This window comes from Electrona antarctica (assembly GCF_951216825.1).
Source record: "Electrona antarctica genome assembly, chromosome: 19".
Taxonomy (NCBI): domain Eukaryota; kingdom Metazoa; phylum Chordata; class Actinopteri; order Myctophiformes; family Myctophidae; genus Electrona; species Electrona antarctica.
In genome coordinates, this window is record NC_136800.1 from 35,594,473 (window position 1) to 35,609,174 (window position 14,702).

The window sequence follows — 14,702 nt, forward strand, 5'->3', positions numbered from 1 at the left end:
TCAAATAAAATATTTGTAAAAGTTTTGGTTAAAAATGTTTTATTTTAAGTTGTTGCAGCAACATGTCATCTTATGCCAAGACACATTATCTGATCTGCTATTGTTTTCGGCGTAGGCTATTACATAATAATTGTCTATAGCCTGCCATAATGTTGTGAGTAGTGTAACTTGCTTGCATAGTTTTTCCAAAATCCAGCCCCCCCCGCTCCGCCCCCCCCCCCCTCCATCCAAAGTGGGACGGACCACTTAGGTTGTGCGTCATTAAGAGGGGGCGGCTCTAGAGTTTATAGACGCGTTGCCTGGGGTTCACAGAGGCACACACAGAGCACACTAAACCAACGCGCGCTGCAGGACTCGCTTTATAAAGCGCTAAATTTACCAGCAATTCCACCATTTCCTCAACGTTGTTTCCTGGCCTTCTCCAATTGGTCAGTGGAACTTGGCTTAGACAGTTATAAGGTTTAGAGGACCTCCTACCTTTCAAACTTGGTTCATGTCTTTGAAACGCAACAGTGGAGAAGAGACAGTAAGATAGGCGCACGTATTCTGGTGCGGCTGAAGCTCTATTATTCATACGACTTTGACAAGAAATAATTATTATTTCTACAAAAAAACGATGGCCTTATCCGGAGTGATGCTGCCATCCTTTTCGACGTTCTCAAACCAAAGAGAAAAAACTTGGGAAATGGTAAGTAAAACCAGAAAGAAAGAAAACATGCCTGTGCGCTTCTTGCCATTTTGTTGCCATGCACCTGTCTGTGTGACAGTAGCAACACCATGTCTAACGTTCTCCCTTCTTTCTTCCAGAGGTGGAAAGGCGAGATGGAGAAGCCGACCAGTTGCTCCATGGTAGAAATGGTACATAACATGGACAATCACCACAGAAAGGACGACGAGGATCTGAGTAACTTTTTGGATCTGGATTTTATTCTCGCCAACACAACTGGCTCGGATAGTCCGGCGCACATCGGAGTCGGTGCGGAATATATGGGCTCTGCTGCTGATGCCCACCTGTACACCAGCAGCACCACGGCCACGGGGAACCAAGTGCCACAGTATGCATCAAACGACCACCGCTCACCGCCTCCACCGTACAGCACCAGCCTCATGGCAGAGCTGCTCCGGTCCGAGGGGGAGAACAACAACTATGGCATTACGCGCAACAACAACACGGCCGTTCAGGGAAGATTTTACATCAACACGGTGCCGTTTCCCAGACAGGACATTATTAGCATTGACAACATCAAAGTTGAGCCAACCATGGACGGTTACGGCCCCGTTATGGGCATGGTGCCTCAGAGCTGCACCAAAATCAAGCAAGAGGGGAACGTGTCCTGCATGATGTCCTTCGAGCAGCCGCGCGTCGCCATCTCCCCGCGGGCAGCCAGCAGTATTACCCCGCCGCTCAGCCCAGACGACCACCACCAGGGCGCCTCGGACTGCCACGCGCCGCTGCATTGCCACTCCATGAGCTTCCCACAGAAATATCACTCGGCGGCGTACCCACACCACCCTCCCCCGGCGCCGCAGATGCAGCATCTGCCGTACCAAGGAGGTCCGCATCACTTTGGCATGTACGACGAGGGTCTCGGCATGCAGCCGGGCGCACAGAGGGTGATGCTCACGCCGCCATCGTCTCCCCTCGAGCTGCTCGAGTCGAAACCCAAGAGAGGCCGGCGCACCTGGCCGAGGAAGCGCACCGCGTCACACACCTGCACGTTCGCCGGCTGTGGCAAGACGTACACCAAGAGCTCCCATCTGAAGGCACATCACCGAACTCATACAGGTAAGAATCAAAAACATATGTATATGGACATTATTCAACGACCAAAGGCGCGTAATTACGCATGAATCACAACGGTGCACAGTAACAGTGCTGTAGTCTAACGTGTTATCATTGTTTGTCCTCGCAGGTGAGAAGCCCTACCACTGCAACTGGGAAGGTTGTGGGTGGAAATTTGCTCGCTCCGACGAACTGACCCGTCATTTCCGCAAACACACCGGCCATCGTCCCTTCCAGTGCCACCTGTGTGAGCGTGCCTTCTCCAGGTCTGACCACCTGGCCCTTCACATGAAGAGACACATGTGAAGAAAGCCTGCTATAGCCAAATAAGGACTGGGGGATCATACATGGGATCTATTATGTGTATTTTTTTGTTCTTATGTATTTTTTTAATTTAAATTGTTCTCTACATGACCAAAGTCTTTTATATATGGAAAAAAGTTTTAGTGTTATTATTTTCTAATAATGTAGCTGGTACTACTCTGGTTTTATGAAAGCTTTAGAAAAGCTGTATTGGTTGTTTGATTAACAGCAAACAAAACAAAGGGGCTGGCCCTGTAGCATATACTACTCTTCCTTGATAAAACTGGAATGCTGTGTTTGACACAAAAGTGCCTTTTTATGACTGTGTGCTACTGTAAAAACTCTTCATGACAGAACTACACGGCCACCAAAAAGTCCACGACAAGTTCATGTTGACAAGAGTGAACTGCACATACTGTAGCCTGCAATGTGCGAAGACAATGTTTTATTATTTAAACTGCCTCAAAGTTTGAATGGCTTCAACACTTAGATGATATTGTATCTTCTCAAGTGAAACTGCATACTTCTGGGTCCAGCCCCTCTGCGCAGGGCTTGATGTCCTGTGTATTGTTATTTTTTACTTAAATTTATATAGATATGTACATGGATTTTATACTGTAAATTGTGTATTTATTGTAAATATTAAAACAACGAAGTTGATATTTCTGGTATTTTGGGAACTTCTTTCAGAAAAGACACACCATTCATGCTTAGTCATCTAAGATGTCCTTTCACCATGTGAAACATGTTCACACTTTCACACTTAATGAACCACATCGACCAACGAAACAAGAGCTATAGCTTACTTTACTATAGGCTTGCTTAAATAGACATAGTGGTCGTATACATAATGCCACTATATGTACCTACTCTCAAAAACAAAACAAAAACCTGGTTACTTCATTTACACTGTGATGTTTTCCAGCTGCAGGACAGAGAAGTGCAGCCGCTTGTGGGCTTAGCCTATAAATACAAACACTCAATTTCCATAATTACAGAGCGAGCTAGGAGCCGTCTGGACAGAGGGGCACAGCAAACCCTCGTCAGGGAGCCCATAGACTCGTTCGGATGGATAGAAAATTATAGTAAGACATCAAAGAGCCTTAATACTACAATTACACAGAGTTGCCCCACGCTGCAGTTTCAAAGAATCGAATCCATGCATATTATGTCTAGTGTCAGCGGGCATTCATTTCACAAGCATCAAAGCTGGAATTGACTGCATGTATCAAGACCATTAATGGCCAGATTTGTGAAGAGGATGAGCAAATACAAATGTAAGGGAAAATGTAGATAACAGATAGAGATATTCAGTACATAAAGCTGTTTTATTCCATTTGTGCATGAATCATACTACATCATATTACTCAGGCACAACACACCTGTAGGAATAGTGGTGCCACTCAGTCCATAGCTGTTAGCCTGTTATGATAGTCCTGTAGTAGTCAAATGATAAATAAATGTTAAATAATGTTAAACAATGTACCTAGTACCGCTTATGGGGACTGCTTTGCCTTAAAAGTCATGCGGCATAGGTCAAACATCTTGCTAGAATTGATCTAATTTCAAAATTGAGGAAGTATACGGGGCTAAACATAGCTTCAGTGGTGAAATGCAAATACAATACTATTCTCATTTCACTTTTCTGAAACCATTTTTTTTAACTCTTAAGCTCAGTATTAAAATAACGACTACAGACAGACTTGAAATACTAGGAGTGAATATGAGAAAAATAAGTACTTGAAGTTCCCCAATCTTCATCTTTATTAACTGTACTTGAACTATTAATTTGGTGTGAATTATGGAGCACTGCAAGATCACCATTAATGGAGCCGGTATCAAAAATCAAGATTTAGAACCAACACTTTTGCAGATTAATTCTTCATAACTCACTGAAATGTCATTTAGAAATATCTTTTTTTAGGTGAATGTTGGATTTGACAAGTTTACATTAAAAAACAAGACTTCTTAATCTAGGAAATGGTATGTTATGTTTATTTATTATATTAAAAGTTATAGTTTTGAGAAAGCCAAAACTTTGAAAAGGATCTTTTTCCTCCCATAATGAATGACATATGCAATAATATGAATGTCCACATGTCTTTGGTGGATAGATAAGGCGTGCTGTACATGGGTACAGCCAGCTTCCATGGTCATGCATTCCATGGGAACTACTTCCACCAACATATCAACATTGGAACAACAATCCGCACATAACAGAAAGTCTGGCATATACATACATTAGGTGCCAAATAAATCTGGTCAGTGTTATAATGGTATGATTACACAGAATCATGAGTATAAGAGACATTTAAACTCATCCTCCTGCCAGATTGAAAGACATGGTTCTACATGAATACAAGTGATACAATGGGTGATTTGGGCGCATGCTGACATACAAGGACAATTCAAGTTGTAACCAGATATCAATCTCATCATCACTGCTGTTGTGATGCTTCTCCAGTAGAAGGGCAACATTTAGTGTAACAGCACCAAAGAGGTCAATCAGGTATACAGTGTCCTTTTTTAAAGGGAGTCAACAAAGAATCAATTTCTCTTTTTGTACATGACATCATTGAATTTCATTCAATTTCAATGAATAAGGAAGACATTAATAATTAACCGTTCATGGCACCATAAATAAATGTGAGGCGTTTGGGTCATTGGGAGAATTAAGAGGTTACCTTTCATTTATGTTATCCTTCGCTAGAAGATGGGAAGAACTGAACATGACAACAATGGAAGGATTGTGAAAGGGCCCCAAAGCAACTCTGTCCACTCTCTGGTAAATGATTCGGTTAATGAGTCATAAAAGCATCACTTTTCGTCATCAAATGTGTAGTAAAAGCCTCAAAACAAAAGGTGTTTTGTCAAAGGTGAGAGCGAAAACCACTTACAACTCCAGAAATAAAAATTTAAAACATAATTAAAAGGAAATTCCACTCTCGGTCCCTGTAAAAAAGTTGCTTACTTACAGAGTAAAATGAGCTCTCTACAAATCATAAATATCTTCCTGTTAAAACAAGTTAAAAAATGCAGACATCTGATAAAAAGGCAAAATGATACTACGCAGTTGGTTTCGACAGTTTGCTTTGGAGGCAGAGATTGCTTTGGCCAGCCACATTAACGACTTAATCAGTTACATGTACGCCTCAATCTGGTAAATCATTTTAATGTTAACTGGCAGTGGAATTTCCCTTTAATAACTTTTTCTAGAAGCTCCATCAGCATTGCCTATGACCACTTAAGCTCTAATTTATGCTTAGTCACACAATAGCTAAATTGCTGATTTACAAGCTCTGCTATTCGAGATATTTTGGAAAAGGTTTGCCTATAATGCCAAGCCCAAAATAGGGACACCAGGTTGAGAGTGGTTAAGACAGGTGGATTATTACGCTTTCGCATTGCTATTACAAAGGCTGGGGTGTATAAGGCAACACATTGTCAAGCCATCATCAAATAATATTATATTTACATTAAGTGATTTCTGAAGGCAAACAAATAAAAAGAATACCTGAAATCAGAGTAACAATCACTGCCTAAAAAGTAGTTACCTACTCAGTTTAACTTCCATTATGAATGTTTGAAGTAATCAAAGGTTATGATACAGTTTTATACAGTGCATTTACAGATACTTCATAGACCACAGATGCATTCCTTTTTGCATATAAATAATAAAACAAAATAAAATATTTGTAAAATGTTGATTTCCTCACAAACAACAACACAAAAAATCAAGACGAAAAAGGTAGTTGCCTGTAACAAAGATAACAAAGCTATATACATTGTATAGTCAAGCAGCCAACCATGAAATCACTATGTTCTACAGGGGCTGGACACGACATAGTCCTTCATTATAGCTGCTGCGTAGCCAGGAAGCGCTGAAGATTAAAACGCTGGAGGATCAGACCAGAGAAGCACAGGGTTCTCTCACAGGAGGAAGTGGTGATGGGGTGGTTGTGTTTAGGTCAGTGTACTATGTAGTGTTTGGACAAGTCTGCTGATGAAGGGGGGCTGGACTCGATTGCAAACCTTAGAGCCTTCATCTGAAGCAGCACTGGCCTTTAGTATGAAGCGGTAGTTGTACACCGAAAATCCTCAGTGTTAATCCCGGAGTGTAAAATTGGAAACTGAATTTTTACACTCAGTGCTGAAACAACACAGGGTTTTACGTATGGCGATTGGTGTTCCGCTATCATCCGTTCCATTCAGTGACATGGCCAAATGTAGTAGTGTGTAATCTAGTCCTGTGGAAAGTATGGGAGTGTTGAATACGAGTATGAGCGGCATTTGTATAAGAGATACTGGCGTCAGGAGTGGTAGTAGCAGGGGGGAAAAAAATCACGGCGGTCATGTCAAGTCAGTTACGTGTGCTGCCATCAAGGGTCTGTGTGTGGAGAGTGGTCTGGGTTCAGGTGCCATCATGGGTCTGCGTGTGGAGAGTAGTCTGGGTTCAGGTGCCATCATGGGTCTGCGTGTGGAGAGTGGTCTGGGTTCAGGTGCCATCATGGGTCTGTGTGTGGAGAGTGGTCTGGGTTCAGGTGCAATCATGGGTCTGCGTGTGGAGAGTGGTCTGAGTTCAGGTGCTGGGCATGTCAGCCCTGCTGAGGGCGATGGCCAGCTCCAGGTCTTCCTGTTCCTGGAGACGCAGCTTCCTCAGTCGCTCCTGTTCCTCACGCTCGCTCTCCCGCTTGGCCCACTCCACCTGCTGGCTCTCACTTCCAAACTGGTAGGAGGGAGGAACGGGGAAATGTTAACGGCCTGGCCGGAGGAGGAATAGATGCCTGCTGAGTTACGTAGCGCACACAAAGACACACACACAGCAAAACAAAACAGAAAGGAACAAATACTCGACTCGAAGATTTCTCAAAATATGATTAATTTCCAGTGTGATAATGATGGATGCAGTACAGTGACTCAAGTGAGATTTTACAAATATAAAATTCAAATATTTGCATTAGCCTACCTCGAGAGGTTGGCTGGATCTTCTTATACATTAAAAAACAAAAAGTCACAATAACCCTAGCCGCACAAATTAAGTTCAAATACTGCCATTAGCCTACGTCAAGAGGTTGGCTGGATCTTATTGAAAAATATAAAAAAATAAATAAATGTTGATTTAGATCTCAACGCGAGTCACAATAAAGTCCTGAAATTAAGATTTTAATTTAGGGGGTACATAATTCCTCACCAGTAACATGAAAAACTATGTTGTAAAACAATAATAATGATCATTACATGATCATTCATTGCATGTATTGTATTACCAATTGTTTTATATAAATAACCACAGATGATCAATGCATTTTTTCTTTTATACTACCGTCTCACTAAACCCTGGTGAGAAATTTGCCAGTTAAGAGGATTTCAATCAAGAACACAAGTGTTCGCTGCTCACAATTCAGTCAGCTGAGCTCACTCAAGAGTATATGGACAGGTTTCTATACATGCAAAGGACTCAAATCTGGTGACTGGTCACCTTATGTTAATCTTACCTCTGCATGTTCCGACCCTGGGAAAAAAGAAAAATTACAATACAGAACTAGACACAACACGGCATGGCACGCACACACACACACACGATTCCCGAATGTCATGCTGGCGTGAGGTCAAAGTTGAACAATAGAAAAAAGACACAAATAGCCAGCCTGCCATGCAACAGCACTCCCTACCCGAGATCGTAACATGTAACACATTGAGGGAAAAATCTAAATCAAAGAATCAGCCATAAGTCTATACAGCATGACAAACAAATAAAAGGCTGGACTTGGGATATTGGGGATAACTTACTGTACAGGGAGGGCTTTAAGGCATATTAGTACTGTCACCTGTGTGTGTTACCTGAACGACCAAGTTCAATGATATACTCTTCCAACTAGGAAAAGACTTAGCCTATATCCTGTGAGGAGGCCAGAAACAAGAGAACAGGCCATATTGCCATGCCGATGGAGACGAGAGAACCACAGACGTGAAGGAACACAATGAGAGAACATCAGAGTTTGTAAAGGCAACTCTTCATATCCCTGCAGGCTAGGACCCCCACAAGCAACTCTTCATATCCCTGTAGGCCAGGTCCCCCACAAGCAACTCTTCATATCCCTGTAGGCCAGGACCCCCACAAGCAACTCTTCATATCCCTGCAGGCCAAGACCCCCACAAGCAACTCTTCATATCCCTGCAGGCTAGGACCCCCACAAGCAACTCTTCATATCCCTGCAGGCTAGGACCCCCACAAGCAACTCTTCATATCCCTGTAGGCCAGGTCCCCCACAAGCAACTCTTCATATCCCTGTAGGCCAGGACCCCCACAAGCAACTCTTCATATCCCTGCAGGCCAAGACCCCCACAAGCAACTCTTCATATCCCTGCAGGCTAGGACCCCCACAAGCAACTCTTCATATCCCTGCAGGCCAAGACCCCCACAAGCAACTCTTCATATCCCTGTAGGCCAGGTCCCCCACAAGCAACTCTTCATATCCCTGCAGGCTAGGACCCCCACAAGCAACTCTTCATATCCCTGCAGGCTAGGACCCCCACAAGCAACTCTTCATATCCCTGTAGGCCAGGTCCCCCACAAGCAACTCTTCATATCCCTGCAGGCTAGGACCCCCACAAGCAACTCTTCATATCCCTGCAGGCTAGGACCCCCACAAGCAACTCTTCATATCCCTGTAGGCCAGGACCCCCACAAGCAACTCTTCATATCCCTGCAGGCTAGGACCCCCACAAGCAACTCTTCATATCCCTGCAGGCTAGGACCCCCACAAGCAACTCTTCATATCCCTGCAGGCCAAGACCCCCACAAGCAACTCTTCATATCCCTGTAGGCCAGGTCCCCCACAAGCAACTCTTCATATCCCTGCAGGCTAGGACCCCCACAAGCAACTCTTCATATCCCTGTAGGCCAAGACCCCCACAAGCAACTCTTCATATCCCTGCAGGCTAGGACCCCCACAAGCAACTCTTCATATCCCTGTAGGCCAAGACCCCCACAAGCAACTCTTCATATCCCTGCAGGCTAGGACCCCCACAAGCAACTCTTCATATCCCTGCAGGCCAAGACCCCCACAAGCAACTCTTCATATCCCTGCAGGCTAGGACCCCCACAAGCAACTCTTCATATCCCTGCAGGCTAGGACCCCCACAAGCAACTCTTCATATCCCTGCAGGCTAGGACCCCCACAAGCAACTCTTCATATCCCTGCAGGCCAAGACCCCCACAAGCAACTCTTCATATCCCTGCAGGCCAAGACCCCCACAAGCACTGGAAATTGGTTTTTATTTAGAATTCATTCAAGTCATTAGTTGCAGAAAATGCAACAGCGAGTAAACATTGCGATCCTGTGACTGTCATGTAAAATCTAGGTTACTGGCATGAAAGAAAGCTGATAGAACATGGCCCCAGAACAAACAAGCTGAAACCGGCAGTGAGCCTTGCTGTGGCATTCAGCACCATGAGATGACTCGAAGGAGGGGGCCGCTCAAGCAGTCAGCAAACGTAGGCTGAACACAAGAGTATAACTACACTTACTGAGCTGAAATCAGCGAAACCCACAGAAGAGTCCTTAGGCGCAACAAAGGAGTCTTTACAGATATCTGTGCTCCCAAACTCCTTTATATTCTGAGACGAATCAGTGTCCTGAATTGCCTCTCTTGGATTTTCCACTGCCCCCAAACCAAGTTTACCAATGGGAGAAGTTTTACCTGAAAGGTTTAGAGGACATCTTAACAGCATTTCAAATGCATGTCTCAAAGTCATCTGTTCTGAAGTATATCGACTTCAGAGACCGCTAGTAATCAGAGGCTTCACCACTGACCTCCACTGTCTAGTGTCACGGATATGGGACTAAATCAAATCAGTCAAGTATAATGCCTATTATGGAGAAGAATACTCTGTGAAAGTAACAGTAAAAAAAAGAAGGAAAAAAAAGGTGTTGACCGCATTGTTAGTGAAACTCACAAAAGCAGTTTGACTTTACAAACACACATATGTCCCTTTTTTCCCTCAATACTGACACACAAAAACAACAGCCCCACCCACGTGTCCTGTAAAGTTTTTATACAATTTCCATGACGGTGCCATAATTTAGCTTTAATGATCCGTCTCAACTGAACTGAACTCTGTACCTAAATGAGATATACAGTACACAGTATATATACACCCAGATTTCGCAGGGCCTCTGAAAGAGTTTAATTGTCTGTGTCCGACAATGTAATGGTAGCTATAGCAATCACCAATATATTGATATCCACTAGTCATTTACTCTATTTGGCCATGAACCATTTTTGGTTTGTATCAGTGGTGCTAGCTTCGTACAACTGTTTCACCAATAGGTGAAAACAACCAACAAACTTTCTCACACCATGTCTTCTATTGGAGGAAGGACCTGGGGAGATGGTAGATGCACACAAAATGGTCACGGGGAGGCGGTGGCTCAGGGGTAGAGTGGCCGCATGGTAGCCGCAAGGTTGCCAGTTAGAACCCGGGCTCCCCCAAAGTCGAAGTGTGCTTGAGCAAGACACTGAACCCCTAATTGCTCCTGATGTGCTGGTTGGTGCCTTGCATGGTTTCTGCCGCCATCGGTGTATGAATGTGTGTGTGTGAATGGGTGAATATAATGCACAATCTATGTAAAGCGCCTTGGATAAAGGGCAAAGGCGCTATATAAATGCACCATTTACCACGTGCACACAAAGAAATTCAAGCGTACATCAGATGAGGGGTAGAGGTGCACAAAGCGTCTTCTCTATGGCATGAACCCAAACTCCGCCTTGCCTATAACAACAGCCTTCCTGTTTAATTTCTCTTCAAAAAGAGAAATTAAAGTCTTACCCTAAACCCCCCACCCCCAGCACTAGCTGAGCACAGAAAACACAAGTTTAATAAGACAATATTCAACCACAAATGGGTACGCAGAAAGAAAATGCTGACACCACTGACTGGTTCATGACAATTCCCTGGTGTTTGCAACCATGCAAAAGTGCCATGGACCTCTAATAAATGACGTGCAATGTGTCTATAAATGTCAAGTCCACGTTCAAGTTTGACCATTCAACATTTGCCTCGAGCACTGGTTACGTTTTTTTCGGCTGGGTCCAAGACGAGCCGTTGCTATGAGCAACTTATTTTAATAGATATTTTGGGAGGTTTTCTGCCTTTATTGTAGCAAACAGGGAGGGAGAGACGAGGAGTGACACGCAGCAAAGGTTGTCGGGCTCTGGAATCGAACCTGCGACTCGCTGTCAGGATTAGATCTTATGTGTGGAATGTGCCTTAACCGCCAGGCCAGTGGCGCCCCCCTGAACCAGAAATCTTAACACACTGGGGTAATTTAGACCGTCTTGTTTCTATCAAAGCAAATCTCTGTACTTAATGAGCGAGCACAGTTCAAGCACACGCACACACACACAGACACACACACATCGCAAGGCCTTACCATAGGGAGGTGCAGGCCGGTTAGGCACATTCTTCTTCGGTGGTAGCACAGGATTGTCCGGCTTCTGTTCAAAAGCAGAAAAGCCCACTCATTCACGGTGACAACTTAGACAGGCATGCCAAGCAAAATATAGTCACTGGACTGACCCGCTATTCATATGTGATAGATTTGTTCAGTTAAGATGAGAGCTAAATTAAAACTGTAGCCTGTGGAAAAAAGTTTCATCAACTGACTGGATGAGTCCCTTGAGCTTACCTTTCCCATTTGACTAAAGTCCGCAAATCCACCCTTACTTCCAAACGAGTTGCTACCAAAGGGATCCATTGTTCCGAAGACATCTATGACAGGACACAGTTGAAATACAGTTGGAACATTTTAATACGTTTGTGGAAAAGGCCCACAAAGTATAATGAAGTTCAGCCCCGACCACAAAAAAATCATTTCTGCATCTAGCTTATTCTGAAAAGGGCCCTGCATGCTATTTTCAGAGCAAAAAGGGTATGTGCATGACTGTTTAATTTTCCATGACATTTTGCAAAAAACCTGAAAAGCAGAGGTTGTGTTTAACCTGACGTATGCATCAGATTAGCTAATTACAGGAGTAAGTTGGTCTACTGTTAACCAGCACTGTGGCTGGGTTGTTTTGAAACGTCCTGGTATGCCTTTTTCTTCTTAATGTATAAATTGCAAAGTGCAGAGGGGTTACAGCAGAAAAAACAAACCATTGTAATAGAATCTGTTTGTTGTGAGTGTGCGACCATAAAAGAGCGCATTCATGTGCGTTTTCTTTGACGTGAAATAACTGCTGGGGTCCACAGTCGGTCCTGTGTTCCTCTGAAGGTGTGTACCATGGTAGTGCGCAAGGCCAGCGGTTGCCCCCCAAACTTAAAACAACTTCCTTCGCTGAATGAGGCGCGGTGGTTCAATAGCAGTGGATACAGAGTAGAGACAGGCAGCAGTGGACTGGTTACAGAAGCGGTGGCTGTGTATTCTAGTAGAGCAAGGATCCACAGTCACAGAGTTTCTGTTATGCTTGGCCCCAGCACTGCCTCCTGTTTTTCCAGGGTAAGGGGGAGTATTTTTAGTTGGGCAGCAGTTAAATGCGTAGGTACTAGACTAAAAATAGACCTCAACTACAGGAAAATATGAAGCCACTGTGAGTAAAAATTGGTTGCCCTTAATGCCCTCAAAAATAAAATCTAAATGCAACACGTCACCCAAGGTGCCAAAGAATGACTGCTTTTGAGCAGTCTTGCACAACTTCGCTTTCTCACGCTCAGTTATTAGACCATAGGGTGGATGTTACACTCTCTGAAATGTACAACTACTGTTAAGTTTAAGGATGACATTGAATAGGATCTTTCACTTGAAAAAAGTGACTTGGAAAGAAGAAAAAAAAAAAACTATTTTTCTTTCATTCAAATTGTATTCATTATCGTTCACCGTGTTTTTATTGTTAACACGGATCCACTGGCAACAATCCTACCATAATTGTAGCTCTCCCCCCCTCCCCTCAGTCTATAATTACAACCCAGTATAAAGAATACACCTAACATAGAAAACATATTGTATGTCGGTCACTCCACTTTAGTTTGTATATATGTATCAAAGGAGTGGTTTTCAAACAGGGGGAAGATGAAAGCATACAACACGTCACTATGGGTAAGCTGATATTGGTGACGGACAGGTCAAGAACCAACACAGGGAAAAGTGTGCTAAAGTGGTTTTGAGCTTTGATACGGTAGAATATTTGGTTATAAAGGCCATGACATAAGCCCCAATATTTTCACTCATCTTTGTAGCGATTGATTTCTTTCTCCATTAACTCTCAAACAGGTCCCAAAACACTTACAGACAGACACACAAACACACAGAAATACAACCACAGCAGATTCTGACTATCTACCTACCTACCTACCAGTATGTACACTACAGTATACACCTATATATCGTTGCTGTCCGGCAGAAACCAGCCAACGCCATTTTGGGGGTTTTGTATTATTATTTTTGTATTATTATTATTTTCATAAATCAATAAATCAACCCTTTATGTCAGAGTTAAAAAATATTGAACCAATGAAAATAAAAAGTGCTTCTGACAAAACCAGCTAACACCAAGGGTCCCTCAAACTGTCTGCTAAAGCAGCTAACTCCATCCCCTCTCCCCCTCTCATGCAAGTATGTGACAATATAAATATATAAAGTCATAATGCCAACTTTGATGAGGCAGTATTGCTTTAAAAAAAATATATATATACACACACACACACACACCGGTGTATATATAGATTTCCATTTCCTGAAATATGAAAATTTTGGAGTTAGCTAGTTTCTGCCCAACAGCAGAGATATATAAGTTGATCTATTTCCCCTACTGGTAAATGTATGTCATCACTCGTGCTAAGCCTAGTCCGGCAGCCAATGATTCGCAAAGCAACAAGTTGCGACTGGCAATTAGTTGTAGGGGTCTGAATTGACCTGTTGCAGGTCGGTTGGGTAAAGTTGTGGCAGTTGCAACTTGTTGCGTTGGGAACTTGTGAATCATTGGAGTGGACACCCAGTTACACAGATGTTCATGACTAAAGTGGCATTAGAGATCTTGCTTAATATCGGTAAAATCAGCTATTTTCACCAGACTAACGATAGAAATCACAGTATATCATGACAGTATAGCTACTGTCTTGACAGTAGCTATAACTGATAATACAGTACCTGAATCTTTTGGTTTTGGGCTGTTCGATCTGAAGGGGTCAGTACTGCCAAATGCGCCAGGCTGAGGGAAAGAAAGAAGAGAAGCGCAATTAAGCCTAATTCAAGGCTGAAAATCAGATTTTCATGTGAAACACATTTCAGGCACATTTCACCTGTAAATCCTTTATTTTCAGAAAGTGAGATGGTCGTATGCCAAAGTATAAATTACGCTTCACAAAAAAAAACCCTTGGCTATGATCTAATATTACATAAGTGATGTACATGGCAGCTTTGCCACCAGAATTTTCTTTTTTACAGCACTGGCTTATTTTCCTCATGGTGTTTATCCTGTAAAAAGGTTCATTGTTGCATGTTCCTGGCAGCAAGGAGAGCTTGTTTTTAGCTCTCAGCGTCTTAAACTAATTTAGCAAAAAGAACACAGTGGTTAAAATGTCCCAGAGGAACATTACATTACATTACATTACAGT

General features: G+C 43.1%; 2 protein-coding genes across 4 annotated transcripts in view; one reads left to right on the forward strand and one right to left on the reverse strand.

Moving 5' to 3' along the window:
• Window positions 1-334: 334 nt before the first annotated feature.
• Window positions 335-2,748, forward strand: LOC306943571 (Krueppel-like factor 2). Its single transcript, XM_079529985.1, has 3 exons — window positions 335-688; window positions 808-1,786; window positions 1,914-2,748. The coding sequence occupies exons 1-3, from the start codon at window positions 617-619 to the stop codon at window positions 2,087-2,089; spliced, it is 1,227 nt and encodes a 408-aa protein (XP_079386111.1). The 5' UTR covers window positions 335-616; the 3' UTR covers window positions 2,090-2,748.
• Window positions 2,749-6,668: 3,920 nt separating this feature from the next.
• The window catches only part of LOC306943555 (epidermal growth factor receptor substrate 15-like 1), a 35,014-nt gene continuing 26,980 nt past the window's right edge, over window positions 6,669-14,702 (reverse strand). For all 3 annotated transcript variants that reach the window (XM_079529953.1, XM_079529952.1, XM_079529954.1), the window contains 4 exons: window positions 14,236-14,296; window positions 11,779-11,861; window positions 11,524-11,587; window positions 6,669-6,812 (listed from right to left, as the gene is read on the reverse strand). In XM_079529953.1, the coding sequence (XP_079386079.1) occupies window positions 6,802-6,812; window positions 11,524-11,587; window positions 11,779-11,861; window positions 14,236-14,296 (219 nt within the window). In that variant the 3' untranslated portion in view covers window positions 6,669-6,801. The remainder of the gene's footprint in view (window positions 6,813-11,523; window positions 11,588-11,778; window positions 11,862-14,235; window positions 14,297-14,702) is intronic.

Coding starts and splice junctions, on each gene's coding strand:
- LOC306943571 (XM_079529985.1), top strand. CDS start 617: ATGGCCTTATCCGGAGTGATGCTGCCATCCTTTTCGACGTTCTCAAAC. Junction 689..807: donor GAGAAAAAACTTGGGAAATG/GTAAGTAAAACC, acceptor TCTTTCTTCCAG/AGGTGGAAAGGCGAGATGGA. Junction 1,787..1,913: donor ACATCACCGAACTCATACAG/GTAAGAATCAAA, acceptor TTGTCCTCGCAG/GTGAGAAGCCCTACCACTGC.